This window comes from Hyperolius riggenbachi, chromosome 4 (genome assembly GCF_040937935.1).
Source record: "Hyperolius riggenbachi isolate aHypRig1 chromosome 4, aHypRig1.pri, whole genome shotgun sequence".
In the NCBI taxonomy this organism is placed as follows: Eukaryota; Metazoa; Chordata; class Amphibia; order Anura; family Hyperoliidae; genus Hyperolius; species Hyperolius riggenbachi.
Genome location: NC_090649.1, coordinates 235060878 through 235075877, shown reverse-complemented (window position 1 = coordinate 235075877; position 15000 = coordinate 235060878). Strand labels below are relative to the sequence as shown.

At 42.6% G+C, this 15000-nt stretch overlaps 1 protein-coding gene across 4 annotated transcripts in view; it reads right to left on the bottom strand.

The window, feature by feature from the left end:
* FAM135A (family with sequence similarity 135 member A) overlaps positions 1-15000 on the bottom strand; it is a 180272-nt gene that overhangs the window by 37175 nt on the left and 128097 nt on the right. For all 4 annotated transcript variants that reach the window (XM_068281457.1, XM_068281459.1, XM_068281458.1 and 1 more), the window contains 4 exons: positions 8892-8941; positions 6192-6347; positions 3730-3803; positions 32-186 (listed from right to left, as the gene is read on the bottom strand). In XM_068281457.1, the coding sequence (XP_068137558.1) occupies positions 32-186; positions 3730-3803; positions 6192-6347; positions 8892-8941 (435 nt within the window). The remainder of the gene's footprint in view (positions 1-31; positions 187-3729; positions 3804-6191; positions 6348-8891; positions 8942-15000) is intronic.

Sequence of the window (15000 nt, the reverse complement as noted above, 5' to 3'; positions counted from 1 at the left end):
ATTTGTGTACCCTCCTAAAACCTTCACATACCTTCTGTAATATAATCCAGATACCGATCTTCAAAAATAATGGGTAGTGAATTAAAGTCTCCATCCAGCTCACTGCACTCTAGAGGAAGAGGAGGAAGAGAACTGAAGTAGGAGGAATTCTTTATTGCCGTTGACATCTGAAGATGGCTTTGAGCACTGTGGAGACAATAAGCAGCCAGGAGTCAACTTAAAGCGGAATATAACCCTGCATTTCAACTTTGCTCTAAAACATTATTTACAGCATATTATATGCAACCAGCATTTTTTTTTTTTACTAGACCAGCATTGGAAGGGTTACACAGAGTTTTAAAGTTCCTGGAGATTTCTGCAGACGCATCCGAAGCTGAAATAGATACATTTTGTTTACATAAATGTATCTAAGTGTTGAATGTGACTCACTCTCTCTGACTGAGCTGGAGGACAGCCAAAGTGTGTAACATTCAACACTTAGATACATTTATGTAAACAAAATGTATCTATTTCAGCTTCGGATGCGTCTGCAGAAATCTCCAGGAACTTTAAAACTCTGTGTTACCCTTCCAATGCTGGTCTAGTGAAAAAAAAAATGCTGGTTGCATATAATATACTGTAAATAATGTTTTAGAGCAAAGTTGAAATGCAGGGTTATATTCTGCTTTAAGGAAAATGAGCTTTGATGTATTACATCTCTACAATATTACCCTAGAATGAGAACTTGAGTGAAGCCATAGCAGAAAAAAAAACATTAGATCTTTTTCATTTTGTTGCAAACTATAACTAGGCCATCTTGGGTAATGAAAAAAAACTACGCAAAATATTTCTTACTACATTTTAACGTGAACTATGTAAACACATTTTACAACTATAACTTGAAAAACAGAAAGGGGGAAGAGTGTAGCAAAAATTATCAATGCCATTACTAGACTAATTTTATTATTTTGGACTGGATGAGTGCTCCCTATAAGCAGAAGTTTCTGACTTGCCTGTAGTCAGAATGCATCCATTGTTTGCTGTAGCAGTATTCTGGGCCCCATTTAACTGGTGATAAAATGTATGAGTTACCTGTAGTGTCCCCATTTCTCCTCCTCTCCCCCCAATGCAGAGTAATAAACGGAGGACACATGAGAACAATGGAGGCCACAGGGGAACACAATGGAGGACAATGGAGGACACAGAAGGATACAAAGGGGCATAGAGAAGGACACAAGGGGAACATAAGAGGTACAACGGGAGCACAAAAGGTACAAGGGGGACATATTTGGGGGGAGAACATCCATAATTTGCCCCTGCACACACCAGGTTTAGTGTGTGTGTGTGTGTGTGTGTGTGTGTGTGTGTGTGTGTGTGTGTGTGTGTGTGTGTGTGTGTGTGTGTGTGTGTGTGTGTGTGTGTGTGTGTGTGTGTGTGTGTGTGTGTGTGTGTGTGTGAGTGTGGGAGTGTGAGTGTGGGAGTGTGAGTGTGGGAGTGTGAGTGTGGGAGTGTGAGTGTGTGTACACACTAAATGGGAGAAAGGAAATTAAAAAAACATCTCACCTTCTAGGTGAGGTGTTTTTAATTTCCTTTCTCCCATTTAGTTGACCCTTGGGCTTTTGGCATGGTTCCCACTAGAATGCTGATAAAAACTAGTATTTTTGCCTGGTTAGAGTAGGACTCACCAGATTGGGGACACTTTGGCGCAGTTGGTGAGCCCCTGTCACTGTTTTCCTGTTGTGTGCTGCAGCCCCTCTATTTTTTTTTCACCCAGCAAGCTCTTTAAACACTATCCAAATGTCCTTTTCAAGCGATGCTTCCCTGCAGACATGAGACTTAGCTTAGACCAGCAAAAAGTAGATCTAAACCAGCTAATGCACGTTGTTGCCGTTTCATCTGGGGGTCTCCTTTAATAAGGAGACCCCCAGAGCTCCACGTCATAATTACAGCATCATTGCGGTGGGAGGCAGCAGATGTCCAGCGGTGGTATGTAAATTGACAAAGGGTGACGGCGCAGCAGCGTGGGGGGGGGGGGGGGGGACCCGATGGGGAGCTCTGGGGGTCTCCTCATTAAAGGAGACCTCCAGATGCAGCAGCTGAAGATGGCGATGGATGTTGGGCGGTGCGCATGCATCTCTGGGGAGTGAGACCGCAGTGCTGAAGAACAGCACCACAGTGTAAAACCTCGCTCCCCATCGCCCAGTAAAAGGGAGCATTGCTCAGGCTAATGATCTACAATTGCGCAAAGGAAACCAGCAATACGATGTGCTGTTAATACTCGCGTGATGGCAAAGGTGATAAATTAGCTTGCATCTGCAAGCTACTTTTCTTATCACATTCAATTGGATATGGTCCACTGAGTATACTCAAATATAAACTGATGCGAATATAAGTCAAGGTACTTCTTTTTTCCATGCGAAAACATGAAGATTGTTTAGACTTGAACAGAAACCTAGAGTAACCCAGGCTATTACTTTTAACTTTCTCATCCTGATATTGCATCTCTAGTTGTCTAGTGGCCCACCTCCCTCATATAGCTGCGCTGGTGGTGTAATGAGCCCCCTCCCCCACGTCCCTTTAGTGCTGGTATATTGGTCCTCTCACTTTCACCAATATAATTGCTCTAGTGGTCTAATGGCCCCACTCTCTCCCCATATAACTTCCCTGGTGGTCTAGTATCCCTCGCACCCACCTCCATATATATAGCTTCCTTGCTGGCTGAGTGACTCCCCCCCCCCCCCCCCCCCCCGTTCCCTAATAGAAGAATAGTGGCAGTGAAGGTGCTCCAAAAACACCTGTTTCACCTGTTCAAGCGCCAGACGACACCATTTGTCTACCTCATATGTTTTTTAGTCTACAGTACATTCTGACATTCAAGGCTCTACACCACATGGGACCCAAATACATAGCGGATCTATTGGAACTTTATGCCCCTCCACGCACCCTCTGCTCTGCCAACAAGATGAAGCTGATTATTCCCAGGATACACTTAACATTTGGTGCTCGGGCCTTTTCCTACGCAGCCCCCACTCTATGGAACTCACTTCCACAATCAGTACGAGAGGCTCCCTCTCTGGACAGCTTTAAAAAAAAGGCTAAAAACTCACCTCTTTTCCCGAGCCTTTGAGACTGCATAATGCAGGGTCACAGCGCTTTGAGTCCCCAGGGAGAAAAGCGCTATATAAATATTATTGTTATTGTTATTAAGCATGGTTTTTATACAGATTATGAGGGCCCTTTTTTCTCCAATGTATACATTTATAATTGGGATTTAGGGTTATTTAACCTCTACTCCTGTCATACTCTAATAACACCCTATTTTTGTAGAAAAGAATTAAGAGTGAATAAAGACTGCAAACCACTGATGTGTTGGTTTAGCAAAGTCTAAGACACATACAGACCCTGATTTTCCAAGGTCAGGGATTGTACATTGCAATCCCTCGCCTTAGTGTTGCCATAATTGCCTAAATGCTCGGCGAGCAGCATTAGATGCTCAAAAGCGCAAGCTATCAGACTTTTGGAGTTGTGGCCAGCTGCTACTGCAGGCACACTTGCCCCATTAAGCTCTTGCACTTCATGTAGCCCGGTATAAACCTGGGATTGTGAAGCCTGCCAACATAAGACTTCGGTTTTATTTTTTAATGTGAAAAAAAAAAAAAACCTGTTTAACTCACCATCTTTATTTTTCTGTACACATCAGTATTGTAGGTAAAGCAGTACAAGTTATTACACACAGATTTTTGTACTTACTGCAATTCTTGGTATGCCAGAGCCGCTTGTCTGGGATGCTCGAGGCAAAAGAAGGCTTCAGCAAATCTACGAACCTGAAGATACAACACAGTCAAACATTGGAACTCTGAAGCAAAAAACTCAGAGTATTAAAGCAACACCACCGTAAATGGAATGGTATTTTAATAAATTCCTAATCAAAATCAACAGCATTTCAATATATATTTTTATCCAATAGGAACAGTGATTTATTTAAAATTCCACAGCTTATGATGTAAACCTCACTATAGTAATTATGTATCATAGGCATTCATAAACAGTCCATAGAAAGGAATAGGGGTGAATAGAAGCTGCATAAGAAATACAATTTTTGATTCTGTAAACATATTGCAGTGCTGTTTTAACCACTGCTTGTGTGCGCGCACCCGCACTCATGTTAGCCGCCGCTGCCGCCGCCTTTTAGCCCTGAGATCAATGAATGGGAACGCAGTTCTCATTCATTGATCTAAGTTCCCCCCTGCAATGATTGCTGGCTTCTATGAGAAACCGTCATCACATGCACATTTTGCTTCCTGTAAGCGTAAGAGTACAAAAAAAAATTATTGAGGACATTTTGTGACCAAATAGTAAGATTACACATACATACATTTATTTTTATAAACAGACACACAATTACATTTAATTAACTCCTTCCCTCCCTCATTCTCCCCAAGGTACCACCAATTTTTTTTTTTGCAAAAACAAAAAAATACATAAGTAGTTACCTTAGGGCAGTGGTTCTCAACCTTTTTAACACGTGTACCCCTTTGTGAGTCATCCCTAGGCAAATGTACCCCCTATCAAAAAAAGCAGCGCGCAAAGCGCACCACAAAAGTTGGCGTGGCAATTACATGGTGTGGGAGGAGCCAAATACTAGCAAAATACAGGTAGTCCCTGGTTAACCCAAATCCATTCTCTTTTATCCCCCTCTGTTCTTCCTATGCCTATTTTGTCCCCCTCTGTGTCACCTCAGTTTGTGCCTCATTTGTCTCCCTCTGTGTCACCTCATCTCCCCATATTATCTCTGTTCTCCCTGTGCCTCTTTTGACCCCCTCTGTGTCACCTCTGTTCCCCTTATGCCTATTTTCTCCCCCTCTGTTCCCCCTGTGCCTCTTTTGTCCCCCTCTAGGCCCCCTGTGTCACCTCTTGACCCCCTGTCCTAGCTAGGTACAGGTGTCCCCCATATAGGTATCCAGGTATAGGTTCCCCAGAATAGGTAGCAAGGCAAAGGTGCCCCCAGTATAGGTATCCAGACATAGGTGCCCACAGTATAGGTTAGCAAGGTACAAGTGCCCCCAGTATAGGTAGCGAGCTATATGTGCCCCAGTACAGGTAGCCAGGTACAGATGCCATAGTGTAGGCAGAGAGCTATAGGTGCTCCAGTATAATAATCCAGGTACATGTGGTGCCCCAGTGTAGGTAGCAAGCTATAGGTGCCCCAGTATAGATAGCCAGGTATAGGCGGTGCCCCAGAATAGATTAGCCAGGTGAAGGTGGTGCCCCAGAATAGATTAGCCAGGTGCAGGTGGTGCACCGGAATAGTGGGAGAAGGTAGGAGGCACCCGTGGACATATATCAGTAGTTCTAGTAGGTAATATAGTAATTAGAAAAAGGTACGATTGTTCCTACCTTATAGTAGTTCAACTCACACGTAAGGTAGTGGTAAGTACTTCTTAAATTTTATTGGGGCACAAATGACAACGCGTTTCACGGCCACAGCCGCTTCCTCAGGTCTATAGGTGTATCTAAGGTAAAGTGTCTATCTTTTGGCGTTCAAGATAGAGAGACACTTCACCTTAGGCACACCTATAGACCTGGGGAAGCGGCTGTGGCCGTGAAACGCGGCCATTTGATTACCTCTCTGAGCACTGAATCCCACAGTAGCCAAAGTGTAGTGCTAAATATCAGCATTTACTTCTCTGTACTCTCTTCTATAATCTATGCTCAGACTTCTTGCTCAGTAAATGAGGCAGTAAAACAATTAGGCTGGTTTTACACTGCAAACTGGCCTTTGGGGGAATATTCCCCATCTGGCATCGAGTCAAACAGGAAGTGACGTATGCTTGTGGTCACTTCCTGCTTCTGGGTATGCGGAAGTGCACTGAAGCATTTTGTAAAAATAACGGTCAGCTTCATACAGGAGGCTGAAGGAAGTGAATTCACTGCGTTGCCTGCTTCTATGCACCAGACGGCTATTGCTGGACATTGGCAGTGGATAGACTGACACTACATCAAGTCACATTAACCATGCTCAGGTGCAACATGATGCATTTGTTTGCTGCCAAGTAACTGCACCCTATGAAATTGTAGCCGGAATGACCTTCATAGTGGCAGATGGAAGGCTGAGCTACAAAGGTAGGCTCCCGTATACTACTTTTGGAAGACTGACCGTTTTAGCAAGGTAGGCTCATCAACCTGAAGCCTGAATCTAGTTCTTTACTTACCCTAAGTGTGTGGTGTTCTTGTGCAACAATGCTTGTTAATTCATCTTGCAAGACAATAACTTCGATAAACTGCCCCCAAAGCGCCATCAGTAGAGAGCAAAGCTGAGCCAGGTTCATGTTAATCAGTTCTGCCAGCTCATCAGGATTATCTATTTTCTGATTAAACAAAAAGGTTTACACAAAAACAAAAAAAAAGCTTGTATCAATTAATAACATGTAAACAGCTTAAACCAAGATAAGAATAAAAAAAACTAGATCTAATCAAAATTTGTTGTGACCACACCTTGCCTTTAGAACATCAATTTTCCTATGTAAACAGTTTTCTGTTTAGGGCTGGTGCACACCGAGCGGCTTTTTCAGTGTTTCTGTAGCCGCTTGCGGCTGCGGATACGCTTGGTCAATGTATCTCAATGGGGTGGTTCACACCAGAGCGGGAGGCGTTTTGCAGAAACGCATACTCCCGGGGTGAGGCATTTTTTGGATTGCGGATGCGTTTCTGCCTCAATGTTAAGTATAGGAAAAACGCAAACCGCTCTGAAAAACGCCTGTTCAGAGCGGTTTGCCAGGCGGTTTTGTTACAGAAGCTGTTTAGTAACAGATTTACTGTAACAATATATGAAATCTACTACACCAAAACCGCTACACAAAACCGCAAAACGCTAGCTGAAACGCTACAGAAAAAGAACAAAAAGCGTTTCAAAATCTGCTAGCATTTTGCGGCTCTGCTAGCGGGTTTTGGTGTGCACCAGGCCTTATTGGGGTTTCATTTTTTTTTTACTATTTCATTAAACAGTATTTGTAATTATAGAAATGAAAATAAAGGACATGGCCAATACAAGACAGAACTGAACAATAAACAGATACTCCTCCTATTTGTGTTTACTTGTGAAGTACCTAGTCTGGTGGCTGGGGTTAGTTCCGATGGTTGAATACCCTTGTTACCTCAAGAAAAACCTCTTTTAAGATATGTTTACAGGTGATTCAGGCCTGTGTGTTGGCCTGAATAACCTGGGAATATTTGTTTGTTTGTTTTTTCACAATGTCATCAAGGACTTCAGCTGGCTAGTAGAACTTGGCTTTTTCTCACCCAGTTTCATCCTCCCTCCCTAAACAGCTAATTTTGTTTAACTATAGTGCTTTAACTAGCTGATCATTTGCATCCATTTGATATAACTGTTTAATCATGCATTGCAGGATATGCCAGTAAAATCATAAACTGTGTACAACGGTGTTCAAGAGAATTTATGCTGTTTTAGGGACCGTTTCCACTAGAGCGAATCTGCATGCGTTTCCTGCATGCAGATTCGCATAGACAATACAAGTGGATGGGCCTGTTTCCACTTGTCAGGATTTCTGAGCGTTTTTCTGTGCAGAAAAAAATCTGCACGGTAGACCCCGCAGAATTCGCACGACGCACGCGATTCGTCGGTAATGTAACTAAATAGGAAAACCGCAAGCATTTTAGTCTTGTGGTTTTCCCTGCGTTTCCGCTTATAACCCATGTCAATGCTTGCCGGCATTGACATGGTTAAAATCGCGTTGCACAAACCGCAAGCGATTCCGCGTGAAAATCTGCATAGAAACGGCAAAGAAACCGCAACCGCATGCGGATTCGTTACCGCGATTTTCCCGGCAAAATCGCGCAGCACAAGTGGAAATGGGCCCTTAAAGGCAATGGGTGGACATACCAAATACTGATGTGCTTTAGGCGTTTATTTATGCACTTCATATTTTGGCCCATTCATACTGTGCACATTGTGGTGTAGTTTTTTTTGTATCACATGCATTTGAAATTCTGCAACAGCATCAGACACTGGACAGAGGTGTGGTGCATTTGGAAACGCAGTGCACAAAGCACATGTAGTAGGATCATTAGATACTGCATCTAATGATCCTACTACATGTGCTGTGTGCACTGCGTTTTCAAACGCAACACAGCCATATGCATTTATATCATTCTGTGCACTGCCTCATTTATCAAAGAGGCACAATCACGCAATTGCTGTGCTATGTGTTTTGCAAATATACATAGTATCTGTAGGCCACTTCCAGCACCAAAATCAATGACACTTTATGGGATAGCACTGTGTTGTGCACAAAAATGCATGCAGCAAATCATTGTTGGAATACACTGCTGTGCAGTGCATAAGTCTGCCCACCAGGCAGTGCTGTCTATGCACCTGTGTATCGCTGATACAAGTTGCTCACATCAGCTCAACAACATGACATTGTGCACAGCCCCATACTCAATGAGGTCTGTCCTAAATAGAGAAAAATGCAGTAGTTATGCAGTGCAGAATTAACATATGGTCACCTGCAATTTATAGTGTTAATGAGGCCTCAATGGATTTATGAAAAAGATTAATTCCATTATTTTGAAAGCAACCTCACTTTAAAGCAACCAGTATTTATTTTATTTATTGTATTTATAAAGCGCTAAACATATTACGCAGTGCTGTCATATTACACAGCACTGTACGGTGCTGTATTCCATATTACGCAGTTGTGTCATATTACGCAGCGCTGTATTGCGCTATATTCCATATTACGCAGTACTGTATTTTATACAGCATGTATATACTCATATTAACACACACACACACAAAGTCTAGTACTGCTAGGTCTTTATTAATGCAGCGTGCAAACAGTTTGGGTATTCCAACTACCACAGAAAGAAGAAAACACCTGGCATGCACATACCTTGACATCTTCACACAGTTCTGAGAGACGGGCATCAACGTCAATTTTTTCTAAGGAAGCAACACAGATGATTTAATTCAACGTGAACAGTGTATCAAAAAACAAACATTTTTCAGCTTTAAAGTGTTTACTAGTGCTGAAAAGAATTCTTTATTAAATTCACTAAGACACAATTTGCAGAGTATACCTATTTATTTACAAATTCACTATGCATGCACAGGTAATATGAGGGAAGACATAGTGTAGAGGTCAGTGGAATTACACAACTTGGATGACTATTTTTTCATTTATCTGCAATTATACTATTCGGCTGGGTTCATACTCATCAGGGTTCCTAACATAGATGGTCACAGTAGATCAGATGTACAATCCACTGTGCCCATTCACATCTGTTAGCGTTTGTTTAAATGGACATGTCCTAAATAGCATTGCTATCTATAAACTTTACATTTTGAATCTGCAACACACAAGTGTGAATGGATCCTATAGTTAACATAGTGTCCGTCGACATGTCCATGGATCTGTTGCAGAAAACAGTCTAAATCGGTTAGTAAGTGTGAACCAAGTCTTAGACGCTGCTGTTAGGGCATGAGAGCACGTCGCTCCATCGCTCTATTTGATTGTATATAGAAATGTATTTTTGAATGCTGTCTTTTTTCTTAGTACCTTTGTACCCTTAGCACTTATCACCTAATGAAGCCTCCAATTAAGGGGGGTGAAACATGTCGGGTTGGTGGAGGGGTTTTAATGTAAACACTTGCACAATGCCCAAACAGGGCTAGACCATAAGTACCAGAAACTTGGTCTATAGGAGTCCTATGCCATGTACACAACAATATGATCGCTGTGGTAATACATGGGGGGTTTCCTGTCTCAGGTAATGAGAGATAAAAGACTGTATATGGTCAGTATTGGTATGAACACTAAAGGGTGAGGGTCTTTGCTGATCCCCCCCCCACTGGTCAACTTGTATTCCCCGTGGGGTGTAGCTATCTCTGCCCCAGTGTCACCAATTGAGACCTACATCACAGTACAATTTCCTCTAAAAATTAATACCTATATAATGAGCACAATTGTGGCAGAAAAACACTGGGTGCAAGTTCCCCTAGTACTGGGGTGTGGTTTGCTCGCACACAGGTCAATGTAGATCAGCCACACTAGTTGCAAAGGACCCCATGGGGGTCAAGGATATAGGTAATCCTCCTTCACAGAAAGTAACTGGGGTAACACATATAAGTGGGTGCATGAGTGTCAATATTTACAGTGCTCTCAACAATTGTTTCACCCTAATACAGGGCGTCATCAGAAGAAAATAGTGCACAACATAAACAAACACAGTACAAAGATATCCCCACACCAAGTGTCAAAGTTTCCCCCAGCAATAGCCCAAGTCAGAGCTAATCGAGCTGTCAGCTGGATGTGCTTAACCCATTCGCGTTCCGTCGTTTTCACGTGAGAAATGTTCAACTCCCATTCATTAGCCTATAACTTTATCACTACTTATCACAATGCACTGATCTATATCTTGTTTTTTCCGCCACCAATTAGGCTTTCTTTGGGGGGTACATTTTGCTAAGAGCCACTTTACTGTAAATGCATTTTAACAGGAAGAATAAGAAAAAAATGGAAAAATTCATTATTTCTCAGTTTTCAGCCATTATAGTTTTAAAATAATACATGCCTCCATAATTAAAACTCACGTATTGTATTTGCCCATATGTCCCGGTTATTACACCGTTAAAATTATGTCCCTATCACAATGTATGGCGACAATATTTTATTTGGAAATAAAGGTGCATTTTTTCCATTTTGCATCTATCACTATTTACAAGTTTAAAATAAAAAAAATATAGAAATATTTCATCTTTACATTGATATTTAAAAAGTTTAGACCCTTAGGTAAATATTTACATGTTTTTTTTTTTATTGTAATTTTTTTTTTTTATAGTAAACATTTTATTTGGGTAGTTTTGGGAGGGTGGGAGGTAAACAATAGATTTATAATGTAAATGTCTGTTAATTTTTTTTTTTCTTACAGGTGTAGTATTACTTTTTGGCCACAAGATGGCGGCCATGAGTTTGTTTACATGACGTCACTCTAAGCGTAGCACACGCTTAGAGTGACGCATCGGGAAGGGAACAGCCAGAAAAAGCACAGCTTCCGAGAGAAGCTGTCGCTTTTTCAGCGGGGGAGAGGAATCAGTGATCGGGCACCATAGCCCGATACACTGATTGCCTGGCTACCGAATCCGCGGCCGGGAGTGCGCGTGCACGCGTGCGATCGCCGCGGGAGCGCGCATGGTTCCTGGACGTAGAAACTACGTCCAGGAACCAAAATAGGTTAAATAGCCACTACCCTGCCACACCCGATCTATCAGGTCCACCCCTTGCTTCTAAATTATCCATATTGCCTGTTGTGTAAACCTACCTGTTTGCACAACCTCCCCACAGGGCTGCCCCATCCACAGCATGAGAGAACGGTGATGACACATCTACTCACCGCTCTCCAAGCCTCGTTCTGGCTGCTGGTGTCATATCCTGTGATGTCATATCCCTTAGGTTGCCATGCGTCCCTAGCAACGCGTATATAGCAACGCGTATATCCAATGCGGACGCTGGCGCTGTATAAACAGATCTGCTCTCATCGTCCTGTTGGCGAGAGCATGACCCTGGCAACCTGAGGCTGCATTTCCACTTGTGCGGTGGGAATCGCTGCGGTAAAAATCTCGCATGCGGTTCTATGCGAACCCCCATGCAAATTCGCACGCGAACCCGCATGGATGACGATGCACGCGAATTTAACCACGGCAGTTCCGGTGCGATTCCCCACTGTTTCCATGCGAATCTGCATGAAAACCCGCACGAAAATCCGCACCCCCAAACCGCACGCGAATCTCCCATTAAATACATTGCATGCGATTTGCATAGCGGCATGCGGCATGCGAATCCCGATGGCCCCGCCATGCGAATCTCCTCTGCACAGAAAAACGCAAAGGAATCCTGACAAGTGGAAACAGTCCCATTCACTTGTATTACTATGCGAACTCGCATGCGAAAAACGCATGCGAATTCGCGATAGTGGAAAAGGGCCCTAAACCTTCCGCATGGAGCAGCCCTACAGCGTAGAATTGAACGTGCAGGACGAAAGGGGGGGGGGGGGTTTAGCCCACATCACCAACATTTGTTGCAAATATTACCACATATGCCTAGCATTGTGGTTAGGGGTATGGCTTATCTTTCAGCTGAACTCCCCTCCATAGATGCTCTGACAAAAGAAGTAAGAGACAATACACTAGAAAATAGTACAGAGGCAGGGGATGAGACAGTGGGAAAACATGTAGACATTGAACCTGGTTTTAGGGAGATTTTTAAGACATACAGTATAAAGAATACATCAGATCAGCCTGGGAAGTTGTTACTTTTGATGTTTATCTTCATGAAACATTACTGTAAGAGGATTAAGGAACCTCACAAAACCCCACTCACACACAGAAAAGGTAGAATTCATGAAAGGATGGGAGGAGCTCAAAAGGAGACAGACCTTAGAACAAATGCAATATCTGCGAGATTTTGAAAATAAATTCCTAGACAAAACTAAAACAAAATTACAAGCACAACAGAAATTAATACTTGAAGCGTCAGGACATCCCGATTTTGACCGTTTAGAGGCCAAATTGGAGTCTAAAATTAATTTGTATCGGGAAGAAATTAAATCTAGGAAACAACAGAAGATACAGAGAGAGATAGGGACGATTTCAGACAGAACAAGGTCTACTCTTGGGCTGTGAAGAAAGCCCCCACACCAGTAGGGGAGGAGTCACAATCCGGAAGTAAAGCATGATTAGATACGGAATCCGATTCATCAGTTAAAACACACAAACCTATTAATAGAGGAAACCCCACCCCCCCCCAAAGGACAAGGGGCCCCTAACAAAAGACACAAAAATAAGAAAACCCTCCTAACACTTTACCCCGCCCTGTGAACAATCAAGGGGCCAGTTTTTTAGAGCAAACTATAGACATCCTGGACAAAGGGATCATAACGCCAGATCAGACCCCGAAACCCACTTTGAGAAACAGGGACAAATGGGGATATACAGGCAGGAGGAAGGAAAAAACCCTACATCACTGGTAAATAGAGAAGTTGATCCGATTGATATGTTGAAAGTCGTCAACCTCTCTATGGTCACTTTAAATGACACACAGATCAGCTTGCTAATGAAGGGTCTGTCATTTGTACCAACTAAAAACTTCTCATCTTTTGAATGGGTGAAAAATATACATCTCTTCGCTAGAAAATTAGCGCTCATCAAAACACATGAAACACAGTCAGCAAAAGACAGGAGGACTGATCAGTTGGATAGGGCAGCATTTGAAGCTCTTAACGATCTGTTATTGGAAAACGCTGGGGAGAGGGAAATGACTCCTAAAAGTAACCTTTACAACAAAAGCACATATTGTCCCACTTTTTCACAACATACCCATATACAAACGTTTGTAAATATGGTGACTAGAGATCTACGAGAATTGGGGGAGAAGGTCCATCAGAGAAATGAAATTGATCACAGTAATTTGACAAAGGATAAGCAGGCTGCTTTGTTAAACCTGACTCAGAATAAAAGTATTGTGATCAAACCCGCTGATAAAAGGGGGAAATATTGTTGTGATGGATGCAGATAAATATGTGATGATGTGTAATAAAATTCTGGACACAGATGACCAGTATAGGTTACTACGATCAAATCCCATCAACACCCACAAAGAAGAATTAAAAATACTACTTGAAAAGGGACGGTCAACAGGGGCCCTAGACAAGGATGATTTTGAAATGCTCAAAGAGTCGATCAAACATCCGATCATCTCAGCATTTTACGCACTACCCAAAATTCACAAGCACCAGACAGATCCTCCTGGTAGGCCCATTGTATCGGGGAGAGGGAATCTAACTGACCTCCTTAGCCAATATGTGGACTCTTTCTTGAAACCTTTTGTAGAGATCCTGCCGTCTTACTTGCAAGACACCAAAGATGTACTTTGCAAACTACAGGATGTCCATGTATCAGAGACCACGTATCTGGCAAGCCTGGATGTCAAGTCGTTCTATAGCAATATTAGACATGATCTCGGCATCCAGGCAGTGGAATACTTCCTCCGATCACGGGGCACACATTTACTCGCTCATTCTAATTTCTTGCTAAGCACTTTGAAATTCATTCTGACGCACAATACGTTTATATTTGGCGACAAGTGCTATCATCAGCTCAGGGGCAGTGCTATGGGGACATCGTGTGCCCCCTCATATGCAAATCTGTTCCTGGGCTGGTGGGAGGACACCAGGGTGTTCATTGATGATCTTACATTCCACATTGTCTTCTGGGGCAGATTTATAGATGACATCTTGATATTAAAGAGAATCTGTATTGTTAAAATCGCACAAAAGTAAACATACCAGTGTGTTAGGGGACATCTCTTATTACCCTCTGTCACAATTTCGCCGCTCCTCGCCGCATTAAAAGTAGTCAAAAATAGTTTTAAAAAGTTTGTTTATAAACAAACAAAATGGCCACCAAAACAGGAAGTAGATTAATGTACAATATGTCCACACATAGAAAATACATCCATACACAAGCAGGCTGTATACAGCTTTCCTTTTGAATCTCAAAAGATCATTTGTGTGTTTACCTTCTGTCCCCTTCTTCTCTCATGCACTGAACATTACAGGCTTCCTGCAGACAGCTCTGCCTGTGCCTGTGTTTGTAATTCCTCAGTATGTGTCAGCAAGCTACTTTCACAGCCTAACAAAGGAGGATTTTTATCCAGCTCTCTTCTATCACTGATAAGATAGCAGAGAAGCTGCTGGCTTATGTAAATAAAACACACACTGGAGTGTGCATAGAGGAACAGACCAGCATGGAAGAGTTGGCAGCCTTCCAGACACAGGCCGACAAGTCTGACAAGGGAAAGATACATTGATTTATTACAGAGACCGTAATAGTACAAAGTGCTGCAGTGAGCCAGAACAGATTAGAATAGGTTTAGGAACTTGTAGGATGGTAGAAAAAACGTTGTAATTTTTGTTACAGAGTCACTTTAAGGGAGGGCCCCAGAG